The 25919-nt window shown below is 42.9% G+C and overlaps 1 protein-coding gene across 2 annotated transcripts in view; it reads right to left on the bottom strand.

Annotated features, from left to right (window-relative positions):
* Nucleotides 1-7675, bottom strand: part of Cxadr (CXADR cell adhesion molecule) — a 48200-nt gene extending 40525 nt beyond the window's left edge. The window contains exon 1 of one of the 2 annotated variants that reach the window (XM_034515172.2): nt 7490-7675. In XM_034515172.2, coding sequence (XP_034371063.1) covers nt 7490-7532 — 43 coding nt within the window. In that variant the 5' untranslated portion in view covers nt 7533-7675. The remainder of the gene's footprint in view (nt 1-7489) is intronic. The other variant, XM_034515173.2, reaches the window with a different exon arrangement.
* Nucleotides 7676-25919: the final 18244 nt, after the last annotated feature.

Genomic DNA, 25919 nt, shown 5'->3' with positions numbered 1-25919 from the left:
ACGAGTAGAAACAGAATACTAAAGTTTGCGCTGGAGTGGAAACAGACCCCTTCCGTTTCTGAGCACCCAGCTGCCACAGAGCTGGCCAGTTGGTTAGACACAGCCCAGCCTTTTTCAAGACAGCCAACACACCATCTCTGACCTTCAAACACTCTCCCTTCTAGATGTGGCTATCCAATGAATATGCACAGTGTCAGTGTAAGCCGGGAGGGTATACACAGTTCCTTATCTTAGAAAAGAACCATCTCCTGAGAAAACCAATTACACAAGGTGTGCCTGGTATTAAAGGGCATACCTGGGCCTGGGGCACAAGGAAAACTTCACCTGAACAAGGCCAGATGTAGAGTTAAGTCAACAAGGTTAACATAGTACTGATATTAAGACCTGAACCGCTCATGGCTGGAGAGACACAGATGTCTTAGATGTCTTAGAGCAGGTTGTGAGCATATTGAGAGAGTCAAGTCAAATCCCCCACAGTTCTGCCTGAGATTTTGTGTGTGTGTGTGTGACTGAGAAACAGACTTTCATGTCAGAAGGAATAGTGTTCCGTGAAGTGTGAAGTCTCAGTGGAGACAGCAAGGGACTGGTGTGGTACGATGGGACAAGGTTGTGAGTGACATAGACCAGAGGCAGAACGGACACGACTGGGAATTTCACTCAAAGCGCAAAGCTCGAGAAATTAGCACTTAGGGTCGGAGTAGGAATCTGAGCACAGCATGCCGAGGTGAAGGAAGACATTAACAAAGAGATGGGAAAGAGACTGATTATCAGTGTGGGAAGTAAGAAACAGTTCAAGAGGAGAATGCTGTTTAATAAGGTTCTTTATTTTCATTTTTATATATGTGGCTGTTTTCCTGCATTACATGTCTGTGCACCCCAAGCCTCCTGTGCCCTTAGCGCCTAAAGAGGGTGTTAGACCCTCCCCTAGACTAGAGTTACAAATTGTTGTGAGCCCTCATATAGGTGCTGGGACTTGAACCTGAGTCTTCTAAAAGAGCAACCACTGCTTTTAGGCAATGAGCGAACTCTGTAGCCCCAACAAGGGTATTACTGCCAAGGGATTTAAGAGGCTGGAGGTGTGATTTAGTCAGAGGTAACTAACTGCCAGTTTCAAGGAAGGAATGTGACATGGGAAGAGACAATTGAGTCAGTAAATGTGGGCAGTGGGCTTCAAAAGATTTGGTTAAGATAGGAAAAAAAGACAACAATGAGGGAGAAATACGGGGTTGAAGACATACAGAGGAATCTGCTTAACACTGATAAGGTCCAGAAGTTAGAGATGAGATAGGATGGCCATCCCTGAGCAACCAGAGGATTCAATAGTACCTCTGCCGGAGGAACAACGTTCGAATAACGAGGTTTTTGAGATTTTTTTCAATCTGGAGCGAGAAAAGGCAAGATCTGCTTGCTTCTTTCTGGTTTGGAATTAGGGTTCAGTGGTCAAAGTCCAGTTTCTATTTTCCACTAAGCCGAGGCCCAGTCGACATGCTAAAACCCGGCTTTCCTCTCACTACTACAGATAACAGCCTGGTGGAATCCACTGACCCCAGTTGCATAATCGTTTGCTGGCAGTAGGCCGGCATCATTGCTCTGTGTGGCTTTAGGACAACCTCACCTTGTGTAGCCCTCCACAGCGGTCCTTCTTGCTTCCATGTTCGAATCTCGTGCTGCCTATTCCAGACTGATGCTTCCCTCAGCCTTACACGCCCCCCTTAGCTGTTACTCATGGCTGACACCCCTCAGCATCCTTCCCCAGTTTCAGGATTGCTGGTCTTTGCCTCTCTCCTGGGATCAGTTATTTACTTAGTATTTATTTATTTTTAAATCTCACCACTGCATGGGGTTTTGGTTTTGGTTTTTGGTTTTTCATCCCCTCTCATGGGCTTAAGACACTGGTCAAAGGCTGCAGAGATGGCTCAGAGGGTAAGAGCACTTGCTCTTGCAGAGGATCTGGGTTCCGGGAACAAGAACCCACACAGTGGCACACAGTAACTCCAGTTCTAAGGGACCTGACACTTTCTTTTGGCCACCCCAGGCACCAGGCATTGGTATATACACATATAACTTACAGGCAAAAAGAACTTATCCACATAAAGTCAAAATAATGAAATATGTAGAAGACAAATTTGTTAAAGTTCATTGCCTCCTCCTTAAAACTGCACCTAAGAGCACTGACTGCTCTCCCAGAGGTCCTGAGTTCAAGTCCCAACAACCACATGGTAGCTCACAACCATCCTCAACAGGATCCGACTGCCTTCTTCTGGTGTATCTGATGGACCGCCACAGACTCATATACATAGAATAAATACATCTTTTTTTTTTTTTTTTTTTTTTTTTTGGTTTTTCGAGACAGGGTTTGTCTGTGTAGCCCTGGCTGTCCTGGAACTCACTCTGTAGACCAGGCTGACCTCGAACTCAGAAATCTGTCTGCCTCTGCTGGATTAAAGGTGTGCGCCACCACTGCCCGGCAGAATAAATCTTAAAAAACAAACAAACAAACAAACAAACAAACTTTGCACTTTTCTTTATCCCCCCCCACAGATTGTGACATCACCACAAAAATCAAGCCTGAAGCTGTACCGCTGCTCTCCGGCTACTGCCCCTCCCACAAGGAACCAGGCAGTACCTTTCACATCACCCAGCACAGAGGCCGAAGACCCAAGGGGAAGGCCAGCATTGCTGTGCAGCCCGTCTCCAGGGACCACTCCTGCTCAGACCAAGCCATTACCATTCGAGAACTTTTACAACCCTCACAGCTTCTCAGTCAGGGTCATGGGTGTGAGGGGCTAACTTGACCAACCTACCATTTTCTGCCAAGCTCTCAAAACAGCCTTTACATCTTTTCCACTAAGCCTAGTCAGCAGTGACATCATATGTCACTAGTTAACATTTAAAAAAAAAAAAAAACAACCCTCAGGCCCCACCCTGAGCCATCTTATGAGTCACTGAGTCATATGCAATAAGTTCCAAGCAGTATTTGTTACATTTTTTATATCCACTGAGCTTTCCATTCCCAAGAAACATCATATCCCCTTTACTGCAGATTCGCACATCTTTGTGAATACATGTTTGCAATGTCATACACTATTATTATAGAGGCACCCAGCACACAGCATCGTGTATAGTGAGTGAGCCACAAATACTTGAATGAATGGATCTTTGATCTATTAATTAATGGGAACGTTTACTTAGGAACGTGGAACATCTAAGGTACTCAGATGACAAAGGCCTGTCAGACAGTCAAATAGTATCTTAAGCACGTGTGGTGGCTTATGCCTGTAATTCCTGCTCCTGGGGGGCTGAGACAGAAAGATGACCATGAGTTCAAAGCCAGCCTGGGCTACAGGATACATTTCAGGCTAGCCCACCTAGCAACAGAGACGTCAGAAAGAATAAAAGAAAAATTGAGTCAGGAGTGGGGTGAGAAAAAGAAGGGGAAGTGGGGGAGCCCTCTCAGAGAAGCAGGGAGAAAGGAGCACGGGATAGGGGGTTTACAGAAGGGAAACCAAGAAGGGGGATAACATCTGAAATGTAAATAATTATTTTTTTTTTAAAAAAAAAAGAACAAAAAGGAAAAGGAGAGGTAGAAAAGGAAGGAAGGAAAGAAAAGAAAATAGTAGTGGTTCAGAATCCAAAGTGAGCTGAACTGGAAGTCATTTTCATGTTGTATCAACAAGTTGAGGGTTCCAGTGATGCTAGATGAGGTCACCCCAGTTTAGGACAGGGATGGTAAAAGGGACTACGTGCCAAACCATGGGACAGCTGATATAGAAAGTGGGTAAGGACAAGTCAGCCGGCTGGGAAGGACACACTTTACCTTCCGTGACTTCGGTGGAGAGGTTAGGGCAGGACCACGAGCTCGTGCTGTGGAGGCTGACTTCCAGAATCCCACCACCTCAGCATTCAGGAAGTGGAGACAAGAGGATGACCATCAGATCAGCCTACCTACGTAATAGTGCAAGTGACTTAATGAGAGAGAGCCAGAGGTGGATGGGAGGGAGCAGAGAAGAGAGGAGGACGGGTGGAGGAATGCACATACCAGTGCCCTCTGGAATGACAGTATCAAGCCAAGTTAATAGACAATTACCTCATACCTTTTTTTTTTTTTTTGGTAAGAACAGTTAAAATATCAGCAGTTTTCAAGACTGTTATTAACTATGGTCAACATGTTCAGGAAGAGATCTCTTAAACTTATTCCTCTGACCCAATGGAGACAATGCATCCTTTGACCACCACCACCTTCTCAATCCCTTCCTTGGTACATCTATTTTGGACACACAAACAAATTGATGTATACTGAGGGCTTGGCCACCATCACATGGCTAGTGAGTGAGGGAGTCTGGATTTTGGTTCTAAGTTTTATTCACATTGGAAGAGTGAAAGCCAGTAACAGGAAGGACCTGCATAAAACCTCACCCCAGCTAAGGAGCTTTGGCAGCTAGAGGCTGCTAGAAGTCAGTTATCTTCGGAAACTGACCCGGTAGGTTGTCTATGTTCCAATGGTTTGGTTTTTGAGAGGTCTTTCTACATACCTGTGGCTGTCCTGAAACTCACTAAATAGATCAGGCTGGCCTTGAACTCAGAGATTCACCTGTCTCTGCTTCCTGATTGCTGGGATTAATGGCTGGTGCGGGCCAAGCATGGTGGTGCATCCATATCTATAATCCCACTACTTGGGAAGCAGAAGCAGGAGAATCAGAAATTCAAGGCTCATCCTTAGGTAGAGGTCAGCTTGGTCTACCTGAGACTCTCTCTGAGAATAAAACTTGAGGTACATGGGGTTCATTCAGGCAGATTAGTTTCCAACAGTGTCCTAAGTGTGGAAAAGTTTTGGACTCCTCAAAGTGACTCAAAAGCACTCAACCAAGACCATGAAATTAAAAGGCTAAGTCATAAAAGCCTTCAATACCTGACACAAGGTCAAACCGACAGCAGGTTCTTCCTAAGTGGCGGGTGACCGGCGGCAGATCGGAGGATGTCAATTACAGGCAATCAAAAAGAAAAGTGGCTGTTTCAAAGGTATAATCTCACCGTGACAGCACAATGAGTGTAGCTGTTGAACGTTAATTTGCACACTGCTCCATGCCTCAGTTTCTCCACTCATACAATAGTGATGACTCTAATCCACACCTTGGAGAGTGTTGCTTGAGAGATTTAAAAGGATGTAGAGACGGCCCGTGGAGTCAGGTGTGGGAAGTCCACCTGTAAACCCAGCAAGCAGCAGGGAGAGGCTGAAGGAACACTGTTGCTAAATCAGTCTACACATCTGAGTTCCAGACAAGACTTGGCCCATAGAGACTCTTAAGAAAAAAACACTAGCCATTAGAAAAAGTAGCACTTACAGCTGGGGGATGTGTGTAGCTCAGTCGGTAAACTAGGCGAACTAAGTTCCTAATCCTAGCTCAAGAAAGGGAAAGAGGGAAACGGAGCCGTGTTCAAGGTCACGTTCCAACATAAAATGGAGGCCAGACAGGCTGGCAATGTGGGGGGAACGGAGGGGGTTGTGCTTAATAACTGTTTAATCAAAGGTTTGATTTTACTACTACCTACATTTTACAGCTCCACTGTTGCTCCTAATCTTATGACTGTGAACTACAGAGGCAATAACCATACCCCAAGAGTCCCATCAGCATCCAGGACATAATATAAAACTCCTTAAAACTTGCAAAGGCAGTCTATAGCAATGCGGTGTTTAATGAGGAAACCTTATTTTGCAAACAGAAGGAGTCAACCTGTGTTATAGCACTGGTGGCGATTTCTCACCGCTACACCAAGGGCCAGCTCCACAAAAATACTCAAAGTCATACATCAGTTTGGTTTCTGAGGCATTTTGAATTTTGAGCTTTGGATTTATTTTATTTGTTTGTTGGTTGGTTTGTTGGGGGCAGGGGGGCTCCACTGGGAAATTTGAGTTCTTAAGCAGAAAAACTGGAGTGAAAATAGTCGTCCTGTTTGGATGACAACATTTGTTCGATGGTATGTTCGCTGCGCGCTAATGCACACTATATGATCTGAATGGCTAAGTGTATTAAAATAGCCTTAATGGAAAGAGTGACTACCAGAGAGGTATTTCAGAAGAGAAAAAAACATTGTTTCACAAGAAAAAAAGAGAGGAAGATAGGTCAGTCTCCTGCATCCTTCATTTCTCCAGTTTCTGCTTTGGATGTACGAAACTTCGGTTTTACCAAACAAGGGTGGGATTCACCAAGTAGACTGGTTCAACGACCCTTCCTGTTTTCCAGAATACTTACTTTCTAAATGTCAGCCAAGCCTAAAAAATTTGTATAAAAAAAAAAAAAAAAAAAAAAAAAAAAGGGTGGAGGTGGTATGGTAGCCTCAGATCCACAGATTAGACTTGTTAATAGAATGTTGATCCCATGAGTAATGTTCACAGCTGTGGCTTCCAACAATGGAATTAACATTTCAGCAGGAAGCAGGGAGATGTCCCAGTAGATGCCACCACGTATCACGGATCCAACCTTCCCAACTCGCGGGACCCTAACCGACCATCTTAGGAGGTTACCCTTACCCTATGTGTGCGTGCCTCCTTGAGTTGAACGTGTACAATCTTTTTTATGACTCGTTTGGTTTTAAAATTCCTCCAAATGCTTAGCATAAGAAATGAGACCGACTTGTTAAAAACACACTTAGAAAAAGATTAATTTCTAAGTGTTAAAATGCTTATGCGTTCTGGGGTCCAGGCATTAAAAAAAAAAAAAAAAATTCCTTGTTTCCCCGAAAAAGACACTCTGCAGCTGAGAGATGTACTAGGCGGATTTCTCACACCATAGATCTCACCACCTGAACGTCAATCATCATACCAAAAAAAAAAAAAAAAAATCAACTTATTACAAACCCCCGGTAACTCCTCCCCAACACTGATTTCAGATCGTCGTTTCCTAATACCTCGTCTCGAGGCTGCTCGGTGGAGCTAGCCCGATCTTTGAGACTCAAAACCAGCAGCTTCGGTGCTTCTTTCCTAGAGGTAGCTAAGACGACTGACACCGAGCGTCTCAGTCTTCTCTCAAATAATGGCGTTTGTAATTCAGCCTCCCCGGCTTGGACTACCCGGTTACCTAAAAACTCGCAGCCCGCAGCTTGGAAATCAAGGAAGGCTGGCAGCACACAACACCCAGGCAGACGCGGGAAACAGACAAGGGCAGATAAAGCAAAGTGGTCCCCAGGGTAAGCTGCCCTGGAGGCGCGCCCCACACGCCGCTCGGTGAGCTTCCACCGCCACCGGACGATCGGGTCCCCGCTCCGCTGCCTCCCAGACGCCTCACGCCCCCTGCGCGTCTCCCGGGGACGGATGCATTCCTCCGGCTGGCGCGCGTGGCCCGGGCAGATCACCCCGTGCATGGGTACCCACCCGCCACCACCGCAGCAGCGCCCCCAAATTGAGCCGCCCCCTCCCCCCACGCCCCATTGTTCCCGGGAGGCCGCGAGCTGGGAGCGCAAGGGATTGGGACCGAGAGGTGCTGCAACTCACCCGCCACCCCGCACAAGAGCACGAAGCACAGTAGAAGCGCCATGAGAGCTGTCGGGTCGTGGCTTGCAGGTAAAGGCTCTCAGCTGGGAGCCCTGGTTTTTCCAGAGCCTGGTACACTCCCGACTGGCTCCCGGCGGTGGCAGCAGCGAAGGCACCTCTGCGCCCCGCCCAGCTCGGCAGGTGAACGCGTCACTTCCGGCTGCAATCGGGAGCCCCTAAGCGAGAGCCCACAATGCTGGCGCCCTGGGGTTGCCATGGAAACTGGGATCAGCGCGCGTCCTAACCCCCATCCCTACCCCCCATCCCGGGGAACCTTCCAGTTGCAGCAGTCTTGCGCTGTACACCTGCTTGCACTGGGAGCCACCTCCAAGCTCTCCAGAGCTCTCTTCCCTGGGGTAAATCGCTGCTTTGTGAACTGGGAACCAGCGAGCCAGTCTCAGTGCTGAAACCGCAGTCACGCCCTCCCCCAGAGCCCGGCTCCAGGCCAGAATTGCTCCCTCTCCCTAGACCTTGAGCTAGGTTTACACACACCACCAGCCAACAGTCACCGCATCCTGTGGTCAGGGGTGGGGACCGCCTGGCACCCCGTGTTCCCACGGGCTATCAGAGAGCTCCGGGAGTATCTTGCCTTCTGTTAGAATGGCTAGGTTCCTGTAGAAGGCTCGGGAGAGGCTTTTCTTTCGCCCCTGTATACACTAGACCTATAAAATGAGGCTACAGGTTTAACAAATACTCGGGGCTTTTCTCCTCCTCGTGGTTATGAGTCATCCCAGCCCTGAAATTAGCCCACAAGGACGAGAGAACTTTAAAAGTGGGCCTGGTTGGGGATGGCTAAATGAACGGGAGTGGGTCTTGGAAATCGGGGATTTAAAGAGCCAATGCAATCCTGCCCTGCAGCTCTCCCTTGCAGTTATCCCTGTCCTTGTCCTTGCTGTCTCCCTTGTCCTTGCTGTCTGTTCTTGGTTGCTCTTTACAGATTTTTTTTTTTTAACTATAGAGATGTTGAAATTCACAAGAGCCCCATATTAGAAGCTAGAAAACAGAAGAAACCAGCTTAATGGCCAAGAGCTAGGGGGCCTGGGTGGGCAATTTATTTAGAAGTGAAAGTGAAATCATACATTAGAAAAATGCCTGGAGAGCTGGCTCAGCGGTTAAGAGCAATGGCTGCTCTTCCAGAGGTCCTGAGTTCAATTCCCAGCAACCACATGGTGGCTCACAACCATTTGTAGTGGAATCTGGTATCCATTACAAATTTTGGTGTGTCTGAAGACAGCAACAGTGTATTCAAATATATATATTAAAAAATGAGTAAATCTTTTTTAAAAAAAAAAACTGGCACCCCCACAGAGCACATAGAGCCTGCTCAGCAAGTAGCAGCTGATAAAGGAATATTGGAAATGCTTTATTGCTCATCGAACCAAAGAAAAGAGAGAAGGCAGGTGTGGGGAGTTGGATAGGAATAGTCCCCACAGACTCATATAGTTAAATGCTTAGTCACCAGGAAGTAGCACTCTTTGGAAGGATTAGAAGGATTGGAGACTGCAGCCTTTTGGAGTAGGTGTGGCCTTGTTGGAGGAGCTGTATGGGGGGGGGGGAGCTTTGAGGTTTCGAAAAACCCATAAGACCCTGTCTCTCTTTTGCTTCTTCTCCCCCACCCAACCCCCTCTCCTTACAGATCAAGATTAACTCTTAGCTACTTCTGCATCATACCTGCCTGTGTGCATGCTCCCTGCCTGATGATTATGGACTAAGACTGTAGGTAAGCCTCCAATTAAATGCCTTATTTTGTAAGAGTTGCCTTTGCCATGGTGTCTAGTCATAGTAACAGAACAATAACTGGGACAGAAGAATAACCAGACAAGGCTAAGCAGGCTCCTACAGGGGAGAAAAAAAGGAATAGTCCATGAGGAGGTGTGCTACCCTGCTAAAAAGCTTAATGAGTTAGCTAACCAGTCAGGTAGAATTCTGGGAATGAATTCTAAGGGGCTGAGACAATGGTAGAAGGAACTTAAAACTGGATTAGGCTGAGTTTATTGATACAGGTGCACTGAATGGGGAGTCTAAGTTTGATATGGAAGCTTGCACAGTTAACAAGGGTGTCAAACATCGGAATAGTTGGCTGAAGCATTTGTTGAAAGATGGTCTTCTAAAAGGGAGTTGGGGTTGCCCAATATCCGTTGGCTTAATGTTGATGAAGGGGTTGTAAAGTTCCGGGAAATTGCAATACTAGAGTGGGTAACCACGTAAAACCTAACCTTTCACAGTGGGAAGGTCCGAGAGACATGTCCTTCAGTTATCCTTTTAGCTGCAAAATTGTGAGAGGGGCACCGGCACATTTGAAGAGCTTCATTGTCAGCCTTAGGGTTGAGACACACAGCTGCTCACTTAGATGAACTAAATGCAGTGGGTTTAATTGGCTTCTGAGGTAGCAGAGGCCAGGGGGCAGCACTGACTTTCCAGAAGCAATGTGATCGTAGTCAGACAGCATAGACAGAGCAATGTCCATATGGCCTGACCCATACATAATGCTCAGCACAGGGTCCATTGGATACTGGTTCCCAACTGATGCTGATTCCAAGAGACACCCCAAAACATTGTGTCCCTCCAATTAAAGTAGGAGCTTAGGAAGATCAAGTGATGAATGGAGTTTCTGGAGAAGTCTGACTCATAGTAGGTCCAGTGGGTCATCCTGTGGTTATTTCTCCAGAATATATAATTGGAATAAATATACTCAGAAGTCAGAATTCTTTTTTTTTTTTTTTTTTTTTTTGACTGATGAAACAAGGGCTATTGTGGTTGGAAAGGCGAAATGGAAGCCTTTAGAGTTGCCTCTGCCAGGGAAAATAGTGAATCAGAAAACAGTATTTTATTCCAGGAGAAACTGCAAAAATTAGCACCACCATCAAGCAGTTGGAAGACGCAGGGGTGATGGTTCCTACCGTATCGCCTTTTAATGCTCTTATCTGGCCAGTGCAGAGACAATGGTTGGCTGGATGTCAGAGACTTGTAAAGAGCATGATTGGAAATTTGGTGAGAAAGACATCTGGGAACGAAGTATGTCGATAGATCTCTCCAAATGGGCAAAGAGACTTTGTGTCCTGTGTAAATGCTCACCAAAAGGTGACTTCAGCTGAAGAGGAGTTCAAGAAGCAAGTAGATAGGGTAGCCCATTCTGTAGACAGCCTCTTTGCTCAGCCATTCTTGTCATTGCCCAATGGGCCCATGAACAATGGTGCCATGATGGCAGAGACAGCGATTATGTATGTGATCAATGGCATGGACTTCTACTCACCAAGGCTGACATGGCTACAGCTACTGCTGAGTGCCACTTCTGCCAACACCAAAGACCAACACTGAGCCCCAGATATAACACCACTGACCTGGTGGTAGGTTGGACCACTTCCTCCATGGAAAGGATGATGCTTTGTCATTACTGGAGTAAGTACTTATTCTGCGTATAGATTTGCCTTCCCTGCATATAATGCTTCTGCCAAAACCACCATCCATGAATTTACAGAATGCCTTATTCAGTGATCATGGAGTCCACTTGTCTTACTATATTCCCCACCATCTTGAAGCAGCTGGCATGATCGAAAGGGAAAATGGCCTTTCGAAGATATAATTACAACCCTAGTTAGGTGACATCATCCTAGAGGGCTGGGACAAGGTTCTCCAAAAGGTTGTATATACTTTGAATCAGTGTCCCAATCATACATGGTATGTTTTCTCCAAGAGCCAGGTGTCTTAGTTAGGGTTTTACTGCTGTGAACAGACACCATGACCAAGGCAACTCTTATAAGGACAATTTTGAATTGGGGCTGGCTTACAGGTTCAGAGGTTCAGTCCACTATCACCAAGTCAGGAACATGGCAGCATCCAGGCAAGAATGATGCAGGAGGAGCTGAGAGTAGAATTCTACATCTTCTCTGAAGGCTGCTAGCAGAATACTGCCTTCCAGGAAGCTAGGATGTGTTGGGAGCCGACTTTTAGCAGAAAGCAGCTAGATCATCTTTGCAGCCATCTCAAACCATATACCCTGATAGAGACTTGTTTTTCAACAGCCTACAACAGCTGAGCACACTCTGACAAACATCTTGTTTATCCCACGTAGCTTGTTTTGCTGTTTAGTGACCCCAGCTGCATGGTGCATGTGGTAAAATGTCTTCACCTGTGTTCTCCTGCTTGTGCTTATAAATACCCAGGATTTTCTTGTAATAGGAGGTCTATATGAGAGGTGAATAGGAGGTGTGGATGTAGTGAATGAGAGACAGTAAACGAGACTTGACCACACACTCTGTCTTGTCTCCATTCTTCGCATCTCTTGCCCCTCCATCCCCACTCTCTCTCTTGACCAGAGCACTTAGCCCCAAAGCATGGGGCAGTGTGGACAGCAACATAGTAGCCCCGAAGTGTGGGGCAGTGCAGTCCTCAACAAGGATGAGGGTCTTAAAGCCCACACCCACAGTGACACACAGATTCCAACAGGGCCACACCTTCTAACAGTGTCACTCCCTGGGCTGAGCATAATCAAATCAAACCATCACACCAGGATCCACAGGTCCAAGAATCAAGAAATAGAAAATGGAATAGTTCGACTCACTAACACCCTAGTGACCCGCTAGGAAAATTTCTCTTTCCTCTTCTAATAACCTTAATTTCTGCTAGCCTAGAAGTTTTGGTTCCAGATTGTGGTGTACTCTTCCAGGACCCAAACCAAACATTCCACTGAACTAGAAGTTCAGACTTCCCTCAGGCCACTTTGAGCTTCTGATGCCCTTAAGCCAACAACAGGCTAAATGGGGAATAACAGTGTTAGGAGGGGTGATTGATTTGGATTACCAGGGGGAAATTAAATTGCTTCTCCACATTAGAGAAGAATTATGAAAGAATATGTCTGGAGTATAAATGATCCATTAGAGTGTCTCTTGGTACTAACATGTCCTGTGATTAAAGTCAATCAAAAACTACGACAACCTAATCCAGACAGGATGACAAAGAGCACAAACATGTCAGGAATGAAGCTATAGGTCACTCCTGAGGAAAAGTGCCAAGGAGGGAATACAAAATGGAAAGTGGAGGAAAACAATTATAAATACCAGCTAAGGGCGTGTAACCAGTTGTAGAAACAAGGATTATAATTGACATTCATGTTTTGTCATATTTTCTTAATGTGTCTATACAGATATTTGTGTTTTCTTTCTATGATTTATTCACCATGTAATATAACACCAACTCAGAGAATATCAGTGGATATCCTATTTAAGTTGGAGATCCTAAAAGAGTGCCTGTCAAGGGACATTGCCACCTATTCTAAACTTATAATCCATTTGCATTTGTATGCGGGATAGTCCTATCATGTTAGGTGTAATTATGACATGGTTATCGTTGACATTTGGAAATTAAACATGGCATGAGGGGATATCATTGTGTGTCAAGTTGACAAGGGGTGGGCTTGTGATGGCTATTCTTGTTTGTTACCTTGACTACATCTGGAATGAACCAAATGGCTGAACATACCTGTGAGGGCTGTTTTTCTTAACTAAATCATTTGAAGCGGGAAAAGCCACTTTTTAAAAACACAATATTAGACAATATAATAAGACAAAACAAGGCAAAGCAACAAAAGGAAAAGACTCCTAGAGACGATGGCACAAGAATCTGGTCCACACACTGCAAACTACCCATATACACTGAAAGCTGTAGTATATATGGAAGACCTAAGGCAGACCCCGTGCTTGCTGCCTCAGTCTGAGTTCATCTGAGCTTTGCTCAGTTTGTTTAATGGACTTTATTCTCCTGGTGTCCTCCATCCCCTCTGGGTTTTACATTCTTTTCTCCTCCTTTTCCCTGAGTTCCAAGGGGAGGAATTTGATGGAGACTCCCTTGTTTGTTCCAAGGAGGAAGACCCACTTCGAATCCAGATCTTAGAGGGCAGAAGATATCCCTTTAATCCAGATCTTTTGAGGTAGGAAGATCCAACTTTGATCTGGACCACACCTTGTGCCATTGTGGGTGGTGCCATCCCCAGGCTGGTGGTCTTGGGTTCTATAAGAAAGCAGGCTGAGCAAGCCAGAAGGAGCGATTCAGTAAGTAGCACCTCTCCATAGCCTCTTTTTCAGCTCCTGCCTCCAGGTTCCTCCTGTATGAGTTTCCGTCCTGATTTCCTTCAATGGTGAGCAGTGTGGTTTGGAAGCGTGCTTGAAATAAACCTTTCCCTCCACGGTTGCTTTGCTCTTGGTGTTTTCTCACAGCAGTAGTAACCCTGACTATGACAGTGACACATGTGAAATTCCAACCTTCTATCTGTTAAATCGGTGATTCCGATGGCTTGCCCTCAGGGACTTAGCCATTGCTTAAGACCTGACCTGCAGACATCACCTGGTAGCCTCCGGGTGCAACAGCCATGCACCGTGAATAAAAGGACCTGCTTGCTTTCTTTCTCTCTCTCCACGTGTTCCCTGTGTCCCCTGGATCTGTTCTCTGCTGGCACCCCACCCCCTTGTCTCTCTGCCCCCTCTCTCTGCCTTCATGGCTCTGTTCCTGTCTGTCTACCTCCATTCCTTTCCCAGGCCCTGACTCCTCTCCCTTTCTGCAATAAACCTCTTTTTCACACCAGATCTGTTGCATCCCAGAGGCACACCTTGGCATGGGCCTGCCAAAGACACTCCCTTGCCCCACCCCGCCCCACACAGCTGCATTCTATTTCATAACACTGCATTGCTGGATTCTCTTCCCAATGCCCTGAGCCTTGGAAGCTCAGCTGAACCCTGTGGCTGTTTTCTGTGTGCCCCAGCTCTCTGCCTCTGCCACCAGGAGTTGTCACTGACCTCTAGGATATTTTCGTTACCCTTTTGTAATCATTATGTAATGGTGTGGTGGGATTTGATAAGTGTGTGTAGAGAAATATATGCTCTAAGTTACTATTAGTAATTAACTTTGGATTAAAATAATCTGTGGTTGCTAACTAGCAAGAGAATTCAGTACTAAATTGCAGCCCAAAACAACCAAACAACAACAACACACACACACAAAACCGTAACTTATGGACTTATTCAATAAATTCTGATAAGTTCTGACAAATTCTACAAACATGTCCATTTGTACTCCAGGCGTGGTATAATCACAGGGGGTGGGGGGCAGAGAGAAAGAGTGGGTTCTGTAACAGTTTACTCCCAGATTAAAACATTCCACTCTCAAAAAAACAAACAAACAAACAAACAAAACAAATAAAAATATTCAGAAGAAGGTTAACAGCTGAAAATGGCTTCAGGAAGTCCCTAAAACTGATCAGATTCACTGGGCCCCTTCCTGCCAGAGTAAGCAATAAATGCAGAGAAATCTCAAACCGAAGAAAGCTGAGCTGTAAACAGGTTTCTCAGATAAGTCAATTTGCCAAGACTCAGCTGAGCTGAACTGCAGGCTCTCAGGAGCAAAGCCACAAGGCAGACTCAGATTTAGATCAACTACGGCCCCTCCCCCCCACCCCCCCAAACAGACACTCTCTAACCTGTTGAGCTGCCTGCAGGTTGTGTGTGTAGTGTGCTCCAGGTCCTAGGCTTTGTGAGTTGTCACCCACACTGTGGTGGGCTTTGGTAATGCAGCTGTCTTTTCCTCATTTCTACTCTGGTGAGTAACCCTCTTAACACTCCTTGGTTTACTAAACTGCACCTTGGTGGTATCTGCATTTTAATCTAGTGTCAGTTCCCCATCTGGGGTAAGTAGACTTGTGTATTGTATTTCCCTGGGGAAAGTTGTTTGGTTTTTTGGGGGTTTTGTTTGTTTGTTTGTTTTTTAATGTGTGAATCTGAAAATAATTTATTTTTATTTTTTTAAACTTTTTTTTCTTTATTGGATATTTTATTTACATTTCAGATGCCATCTTGTTTCCCCATTTCTCCTCCCTAGAAAACCCCTATCCCATCCCTGCTTCTCCTTTTTGCTTTTATACTATTTTTTAATGTTAATCAAAGGCTTTTTAAGTTTGGTAATGCTCAATAACAAGATGCCCATACAATTAAAAGTGTAACCCAATACCCAATCTAGATATATCAACTATCTTTGACTGGCAGAGACATTCGAACATTCGCCTCCATGTTCCCCCCTCCTCTTGTCACCTAGCTCCTTCTCTCGTTACTCCTCCCACCTTAGCTCCTCCTACATATCACCCTTCCTGTTAAAATAAAACTTTTCTCTTAAAATACAATTAGAGCATAACTATACCAAGTTGTGTCAGTAAGGTGCAAAATAGACCTAATGCCCAGTCCATCATTTTGTTGACTAAACAGAACCTCTATCATCCCTCCTAACTAAAAGACTTAGTTCTGAACTGGCTTTTTTTCTTGGCTTTAGAATGAATGTCAACTGAAAACTATCCTCTCAAATCTTTTCTCTCAAAGTAAATAGCAAGGATTGGCTATGAGACTGTAAGACTTCAACCCCGTTAGAAATCCAGAATGACTGAGTTAACTGAAATTGTGGGAAGCACAAAGCATAGCTTCTAAAACTTAGTCAAGTTATAGAGAATGACGAACACCTGGACAGTCCCTATACTACAAAACGTTGGAGCATCTGATCTTCAGCCTTCTGGCCTAGAATCATCTGGCAGACTGAGTGATGCAGAATTATTAAGGGCTAATTACTCTGTCTTGGCAGATATAATCAGTCAACTATTCCGCAAGTGTGTCCTTTTCTGGACAGTGATTTGTCTATAGATGGAAAAAGGCAATTCTTACCTGGTGGCTGTCTCACCACAACTGGAATAACTCCAAAGATGCTCGATTTCTTCTTAGAATCAAAGACAGGGAGCTGTCAGGAGCAGACAGGTCTCTAATCAAAATGAACATTAATACAGAAATGTTTGTAATGTCAATTCTGTGGACTTCTGATGTTTTGAAAACCAACTATCCATGTAAGGCAATCTGAACTGTTATCTGTTAACTCCTCTCAGCTATTTCTAAATAAAATATAGAAAACACCCTAACAATAAACTCAGAGCCATTAATTTGCTATAGGCCCTTAACTCACAGGCTAACTATCTTGAATCAGTTAAAAAAGTTAAAGAAGGCCTGGGTCTAGCCTTGTATTCCTAAATCTGGTATATAGGCATAATGCCTATGAGAGTAACAATATTAACCTCACTTTTATATCAATAAGAAGCTCATACCAATGAAAACCTTAAATTTGAAATCAAAGTAAATTTGTACCATTTAAGAAATTATAACTTCATCTTAATAACAATTATACATAAAAAATAACAATTATACATATTTCTACAAATAGGTTAGGGCTATGCAATAAATCCTAACTAATCCTCCCTGTTCCAACAAAACCACTACTTTTCCCTAGAAAGACAGCCCAATATTAACCACCTCAGTCTCCAAGCCTAGGGAATAGGGGTGCCAACTCTTCATTAACTTCTTCAAGCTGATTATGGGTGTTGAGATATTAGAAGAGGGCCAGGGGGAAGAGTAAATTGATAATCCTCTGACATGTGTGTCTTTACTGCATGCAGCTGGAATTCCAGGACATCGGAGGTTCAAGCAGGTCTGCTCAGCTCACTTGATGAGTAGATACACCAAGGCTGTGTATTCTGCAATATACAGTTCTCAAAACAAATTTTAGTATCAAGATAATTTTTTGTTTGAATTCTGGAATCTAGTCTTCTGGTGGCCTGCCTCTGTCATGTCTAATCCATATATTCTGGCAGTTTCTATGAGGGTTTGCTCCCACCATCCTCCCATTTTTGCCTCCCTGCTCTCAAATTCCCCAACACTAGGGAATCAAAATTTTCAGGCACCAAGGCCGTCCACTTCCACTGATGCCTAACTCCTTACCCCATCCCCCCTCCTCCAGTTACTATGAGGGTGTGCTCCCACCATCCTCTCATTCCCACCTCCCTGCTCTTGAAATTCCCCAAGACTAAGGAATCCAAACTTTCAGGTACCAAGGCTGTCCACTTCTTCTGATGCCTGGCAAGGCCACCCTCAACTACCTATACAGGTGGAGCCCTGAGTCCCTCCCTTTGTGTCCTTGGGCTGGAGATTTTAGAATGGCTATTCCAGCTTGTTTCTTAGGGCCAGTTGATTGAAAATTTGTTTTCCAACCTTTTACTCTAAGGTAGAGTCTGTCTTTGTCACTGAGGCGGGGTTCCTGTATGCAGCAAAATGCTGGGTCCTGTTTATGTATCCAGTCCATTAGCCTATGTCTTTTAATTGGGGAATTGAGTCTATTGATGTTAAGAGATATTAAGGAGCAGTGATTGTTGCTTCCTGTTATTTTTGTTATTAGAGGTGAAATTATCTTTGTGTGGCTATCTTCTTTTGGATTTGTTGGAAGAGGATTACTTTCTTGCTCTTTCTAGGATATAATTTCCTTCCTTGTATTGCAGCTTTCTTGCTATTATCCTTTGTAATGCTGGGTTTGTGGAAAGATATTGTATAAATTTGGTTTTGTCATGGAATATCTTGGTTTCTCCATCTATGGTGATTGAGAGTTTTGCTGGGTATAGTAGCCTGGGCTAGCATTTGTGTTTTCTTAGGGTCTGTATGACATTTGTCTAGCATCTTCTAGCTTTTATAGTGTCTGGTGAGAAGTCTGGGGTAATTCTGTTAGGTCTGCCTTATATGTTAGTTGGTCTTTTTCCCTGACTGCATTTAATATTCTTTCTTTGTTTTGTGCACTTGGTGTTTTGATTATTATGTGACAAGAGGTATTTATTTTCTGGTCTAGTCTGTTTGGTGTTCTATAGGCTTCTTGTATGTTTATAGGCATCTCATTCTTTAGATTAGGGAAGTTTTCTTCTATAATTTTGTTGAAGATATTTATTGGCCCTTTAAGTTTGGAATCTTCACTCTCATCTATACCTATTAGCCTTAGGTTTGGTCTCCTCATTGTGTCCTGGATTTCCTGGATGTTTTTGATTAAGAACTTTTTGCATTTTGCGTTTTCTTTGACAGTTGTGTCAATATTTTTTATGGTATCTTCTGCACCTGAGATTCTCTTCTATCTCTTGTATTCTGTTGGTGATGTTTGTGTCTATGACTCCTGATTTCTTTCCTAGGTTTTCCATCTCCAGGATAGTCTCCATTTGTGATTTCTTTATTGTTTCTACTTCCATTTCTATGTCCTGGATGTTTTTGTTCAATTCCTTCACCTGTTTAGTTGTGTTCTCTTGTAATTCTTTAAGGGATTTTTGTGTTTCCACTTTAAGGGTTTCTACCTGTTTACCTGTGTTCGCCTCAAATTCTTTGAGAGTGTTATTTATGTACTTCTTAAAGTCCTCTACCATCATCATTAGAAGTGATTTTAAATCTGAATCTTGCTTTCCTAGTAATATGGGGAATTCAGGACTTTCTTGTGTGGGAGAACTAGGTTCTAATAATGCCTAGTTCCTGGGTTGCTGATGCTTATGTTCTTGTGCTTGCCTTTTGCCATCTGGATCTACTTAGTGATACCTGCACTGTCTCTGACTGGAGCCCTTCTTTCCTATTATCTTGGTTGTATCAGAACTTTGTGCAGTGGGTGTAACTACTGGGGTAAGAGCTGGGGCCCAAAATCTGCTCAGTGCTCCAGGCCAGGAGTGACTTCCTGGGTCCTTGTGGGTCCCCTGGGGAAAATTTTGTTAGCCAGTAGTGTGTGTCTCTCCAAAGCCTGAGTTTCCCACCCATTATTCTAGTTTAACCTGATTTGTATAGAATCCTAACTTACCTAAAAGGTGGCCACGTATAATGATGAGACAATGTGAAGCATCTACAGACGACTATTAGCTGAGGACACAGACCTTCTATTAGATGTAGATACATAATACTTGAATTTGAAATTTTTACTCACAACCTTATATTTTGTGAAATTAAGCCACGATATGTAAGTGTGGAAGCTGTTTGAATCCATTTCACAGCTGTGAGAACTTTTCTTAGGATTGACCTTTAACCATAGCTGTGCCAACTAATTTTATATCAGCTTAACACAGGCTAGTGTCATCTGAGAGGAGGGAACTCCAATTGAGAAAAATGCCTCCATAAGACTGAGCCAGAGGCAAGCCTCAGCCTGTAGGACATTTTCTTAATCAGTGATGGATGGAGGACAGCCCAGACCATGGTGTATGGTGCCATCCTTGGGCTGGTGGTTTTGGGCTCTATAAGAATGCAGACTGAGCAAGCTAGTAAGCAGCATCCCTCCAAGGTCTCTGCATCAGCTCCTGCCTCTAGGTTCCTGTCTTGTTTGAGTTCCTGTCCTGATTTCCTTCAGTGATGAACAATGATGTAGAACTAAAGTCAAATAAACCCTTTCCTCCTCAAGTTTCTTTGGTCATGGTGTTACATCACACCAATGATAACCCTACTCAGACTCAGACAGTAGCTCATATTTGTTATAATGTTGTTGTCTTGTCTATCTCCTCCAGTAAAAATTAAACCTACTCTGTAGGAAGCATGTTGGTCTCTTACTGCAGTAAATCTTAGAAATTAATTCAAAGGGACACTTACTTCTTTGATTCTCTTTCCTGATACTTAAAAAAAAAAATATTCCTCATGGTTTAACTACTGAGATGGGTATTTACATACCTTTTAATTATGTCTCCTACTCTGAATATTTCTAGAAGTTAATTTATATCAACTGAGTACATAATTTATATTTACGTCATTTATATAAGCTGAGTACATAGTAGGCTCCCTATCATTTGAATGGAACCTTTTCTATGTAGTGTTGATAAAATATTTTACATATTCCAACAAATCATTTTCCTTGATATATCTTTAAGTGTATATTTTATTTTTTTATGTATTTTTATGTGTATGGCTGTTCTGTCTGCATGTATATCTGCATCACGTGTGAGCCTGGTGCCCTCCAATGCCAGAAGCCAGTTTCAGCTCCTCTGGGACAGGAGTTACTAATGATTGTGAGCCTCAGTGTAGGTGCTGAAAATCAACCTGGATCCTCTAAACGCATGGCCAGTGTTTAACTACTGAGCCTTCTTGACAACCCTTGGAATTTTTTTCATGCAAATGTTACCCATGTTCAAACATATAACCCCAATATATGGGAGGCGGAGGCCAATGAATCAAGAGTTCAAGGTTATCCTCAGCTACATAGCAAGTTCGAAGCCACCCTCATACTACATTTGACCTTGTATCAATCCCTCAAAATATCTCAAAATAGATTTTACGAAATCGGTTGTATACTTCTTTACATTACAGAATACAAAAATCTGAGGACATTTTAAAAAAATCTAACCTAAATTTAATTAAGAAAGGAGCATTTTATCTTATTTAGGAAATTATTCTTCTTCAGAAAGTTATATAAAGTTACTTTTAGACTCTGGGTTGTGACTAGGTTTTCACATAAATATTAAATAAAATTATACAGGTAAGTGGATCCTGCTAATGACACCTTAACCTCCCTTTCTGCCTGTCAGCTTAGAAATTATGCCTCCTGGAAACTGTAGTGTAACAATCTCATTAATTCTGGAATGTGCAACTTACTCATTGTCTGCTATACTCAAGCCAAACAAGCAAATGATACACAATTATTATATGGGTTTCCCTGTCACAGAGTATACCTCAAAATTCTGTATTGTGTAGCCTCTAAGCTAGCAGAAAGATGAAGAGAAGGTAGTGATTAGACAGATATAAATTACTCTGCGGTTAATAAACCATCTATCCTTCCACGGATTTCTCAGTGATAATGGATGTGTCAACACACCCACAGGTGATTAAAATTGTACAACCAAGGTTAACTTATACTTGATTGAAATGATTCCCTTTCTTTCCAGTTTCAGATATGAGGATCTAAATAGATACATTCTACCACACATGACTGCTGACATTTATGGTTTCTAGAAAATGCAATATTGCTCTCAAGAAATCAAGGCCTGTCACTAGTATGTTGTATATTACCAGCACATTGGTTTGATATGTAAATATCACTCAAAGACCACTATTAAACCCTAAGCTATATACATACACATACGCATTTTATGAATGTGTATGTGTGTGTATATGACAGAAATTAGTTTAGTACTGGTAACCCTGAGCATTTCTTAGGTTTCTAATAAAATTTATGTGCATGACTACTAGGTTTATACAGACCAAAATTCAGGATTTATTAATGGGATTTTAAAATATCCATACCCAGAAAGAATCTGCTTCTTTTCAAAGAAAAGGAAGAATCTGCTTCCTTTTTTTTTCTTCAGATCTCGAGAATTTCATGCTATTTTTTTCTTATTATTCCAAGTTCTGGGAACTTCATAGTTTTTGACTCAAAGGTTAAACAGAGTAGTGGGGGGAGGGGAGAAAATGTGTATTGAAATCACTTAGTTAGACACGGTACCACACCATGGTAATAACATCAGTACTCTGGAGGCTAAGAATTGCCAATACTAGCAAGTCAGTCCCAAGCCAGAGATACACAGGGAAAAAGGAAAGTTTGAGGAATGACCCTGTGATGGTTTGTATTTGCTTGGCCCAGTGAGTGGGTACTACTAGAAGGTGTGGCCTTGTTGGAGTAGGTGTGGCACTGTGGATGAGGGCTTTAAGATCCTCATACTAGCTGTCTGGAAGTGAATCTTCCAGCAGCAGCCTTTAGATAAAGATGAAGAACTCTCAGTTCCTCCTGGACCATGCCTGCCTGGGTGCTGTCATGTTCCCACCTTGATGATAATGAACTGAACCTCTGAACCTGTAAGCCAGCCCCAATCAAGTCCTTTATAAGACTTGCCTTGGTCATGGTGTCTGTTCACAGCAATAAAACCCTAACTAAAACAGACCCCAAGATAATTGCTGTTATGGTTTATGCATGGAATATTCTCTTCATGTGTTGAATGACTGGTTTCTGACAATTAATAGGCGGTGGAACCTTTAGGAGGTAGGACACTTACAAAAGAAAGCAAGTCACTGGAGGAATCCCTTCAAAGGATGTACATGGTCACCAGCCATTTGGCTTGCTGTCCATCAATTAGTAGCTTCTGTGGCATGTTCCATAATTGAGATGTTGCACCCCACCACAACCCTAGAAGCAAATAGAGTCAAACATGAACTTGAATATCTGAACCAATAAGTTAAATATGCATCACCCACTTTTGCCAGGCAGTGGTGGCACATGCCTTTAATGCTAGTACTCAGTATGCAGAGACAGGTGAATTTTGAGTTCGAGGCCAGCCTGATGTACTGAATGAGTTCCAAGACAGTCAGGGCTACACAGAAAAACCATGTGTTGGGGGGAAAAAATTCTCCTACTTTTTGTTTACTTTAGCATTCTGCTGAAAGATTACTGATCTTCAGTCTCCAGTCTAAAGGCACTGTGCCTGTGTTCTGGAAATACGGTGAAGAGGGACTGAGTATATCATGTTTAGTACCTGTATTTCATGCTTTTTTAAATTTCTGAACTCATTTGGGGAACTTAGTATGAATTATTTAAGGGGTTTAAGTGGTTTTTTGTTTTTTTCTTTACTGTTCAATGATGATAAATATGCACAACACAGATTCTTTACTCTTGCAAGTTTACGATTCAGTGCCCTGAGGATGGTTAAGTTCTTTGTAAACTGAAATCCTGTGCCTATTAAACAAGCCCAGCCCCCTCTTCCCTCATTTCCAGCCCTGCTGGTCATCATTCTATTTCGTTTTAAACACTTTAAAAACATTGTATTTATTCTTTGAAATTTTTATACATGTATTCATTGTACCTTGATCATATTTGCCCTGATTCTTCCCAGACACCCAACATATCTCTTCCCACCTTCGTATCAATTTTTAATCTACTCCACCATTTGGTGCTGCCTCTAAACACAGAGTCATGAGGCCATACAAGGAAGCAGGGCAGGGCCACATGATTTCCTCCCTGCTCCATGTTGAAATGTTGGTTGCTTAGATCTTGTGCAGGTCTTATGCATGTAACTTTAATTTTTTTCAAAACCTATTTTTAATGATGGTCTTAAATGTTTTAACCTCCCTTGTAGCCCACCATACACCAGAGATAGTAGAAAAGAAAGAATGGAGGAGTGGTGGACCTGTTTAGAAAGGTTCTTTGCAGCAACTCATCAATCAGTAAGTCATCAGAGAGGAGGGAGCCTCAATTGAGAAAATGCCTCTATAAGTCGGGGTATAGGGCATTTTCTTAGTGATTGATGGGGAATGGCCCAGACTACTATGGGTGGTGCTATTCCTGGGCTGGTGGTCCTTGGTTCTATAAGAAAGTAGGCTGAGCAAGCCAGAAGGAGCAAGCCAGTAAGCAGCACTCCTTCATGGCCTCTGCATCTGCTCTTGCCTCCAGATTCCTGCCCTGCTTGAGTTCCAGTTCTGACTTCTTTTGGTGATGATCTGTGATGTAGAAGCATAGATTGAATGAACTATTTCCTCCCCAAGTTTCTTTGGTCTTGGTGTTTTATCACAGCAATAGTAACCCTAAGACAGAAGATAGAGAGAAGATCTGGGAAGAAATGAAGGAAGGAGGAAAGATGTCCAAAATATAGAGTATAAAAAGTTTCAATTAAGAAACAGCCAATAAATAGTTGAAAAAATATTAAACTTGTTGCAGTGAGTTTAGCCAAACCACTTTGTGCTCTCAACGAGTCACACTTGTACACCCACCCAAGAACTATCTGGATTAGTGAATGAAACACACATATACACACGTACTACACACACACCAGTTAGTTTTGAATATGCCTTGACTAGCTCAAAGGTTGGGTGGTTCTAATCCTCCTTTTGCCTAGCACACATTTCCCTCCAGCACTCCTGACTTAATGCCCTATAATTTTATATTTTTTCTTTGTTGGCCTGGCTCCTTCTGGGGCAGCCCCCTAGTCTTTGCTGCCCAAAATGCTTCTGGGCAGCTTTTGGGGGGGCCACATTCCTTCTTACCTACATTTTGGATGATTTTTCAGCTCTATATCTGATCTTCTCTCTCCCAGAATCATGGCGATTTCCTCCTTCCTTTCTCCCAGTCAATAGCCCGTGCAAATCTAAAGGTCCTGCCTCAGTCTACCGGCCTAGCCATTAGTTGTTGGCTGTTTATTGATCAATCAAAAATATTGGGAACAAGGACCTCCAGCTTTTGGACATGGAGATTCCCTATTTTGGGGGTGGGATTAATTCAAAGCATTAGAATGGATTCCCAACACAAACATCTTTAGTCTTTTAAATGCAATTTAAAATCCCTTTGAGATTTCACCTCACTGAGTCAGGATGAGTATCAAGAAAACAAAGGGAAGAAGGGCTGGTGATGGTCATGCTCATGATAGACAAGCTTCCTGCCGCTAGCTGCCTACTCGGCTCTCAAGAGGATTTTCATTCTCTTGTTTAGGAGAAAAGAAATTCGATAGTAAGCTTTACAAGGAAAACTAAAGAATTTAGTGGCAGAGCAGTGCCCAGTGTGTAACATGTACACAAGACATTTTGAATCAAGATGATTTCGTGTTTGCCTAGTGGTTTGAGCATAATAGATCAAAGATTTTTCACTTACTTAAATTTATATTCAAGTATAAAGTAAATATGGTTAATGCTAAATAAGTGAAAATCATAACAATATACATATCTTCGTCTATATTTTACTGGTTTCTTATTGGCTGGAGGCAGCCTTCTGACTGATAGATAATAACAACGCTTCACACTTACAGACAGTAAAACATCATTCATCCAAGGAATTCAAAAAACTCAATAATTATGACTCATTTTTCTTTATATTATCTGGATGGAAATGGAGGTCATGTTAAGTACCAACCACCCATTTCAGGAGTCAGAGATGCAGTCCGCAGCAGGTCCCCTTCCTCTGATTATGCAGCTGCCAAAAGTACATCTTCCTTCTCTGCCAAGGTCTCCAACGATTTCCCTTGCATTTATGATAGGAGTGGTGATACATAATTGTTAACTCTTACAAGTGTAGTGCTCCCTTGTCACCAAGCCAGTTTACTATTGTATCTGTGGCTTCTGTGGACACTTGACCTTCTGGGTGCTAGTGACACTGTCATCCTCCACATTTTGGGATCGATTATTTCTTCCCAAAGAGACAAAGACAAGTATCCTGGTCAGTTCAGATTCTGCAATTAGAGTTTTTAGAGTATAGATAATGACATACAGACTATTCCAAAGAATCCAGAATTCAATGGGTTGAAATAGCATTGTTTGAAGTGTTTATTAAGCTTCCTGGTCAGAGAACATTGCAACCATTGGAGCTTCATGCCTGGATATGGAAATTCTTTGTTTGTTTGGTATCTATTAATAATTGCTCTCAAATGTAGGATCCACGAGTATAGGGAATATGTTTGATTTCTCTTACTGCTATAGCCTCAGCATCATTTAGTGGTTGGCTGTAAATATGCGCTCAACACAAAGAGAAAATTAAGTGAATCGATTTTGATTTTTTTTTTTTTTTTTAGTAAAGTAGTCTTTGGAAATTTAAATGTAAATCTTGAAACTCCAACTTAAAATTATGTTCTGAA

This window comes from Arvicanthis niloticus, chromosome 12 (genome assembly GCF_011762505.2).
Source record: "Arvicanthis niloticus isolate mArvNil1 chromosome 12, mArvNil1.pat.X, whole genome shotgun sequence".
Taxonomy (NCBI): domain Eukaryota; kingdom Metazoa; phylum Chordata; class Mammalia; order Rodentia; family Muridae; genus Arvicanthis; species Arvicanthis niloticus.
The sequence above is the reverse complement of the archived record's forward strand: the minus strand, read 5'-3'. Positions and strand labels throughout refer to the sequence as shown.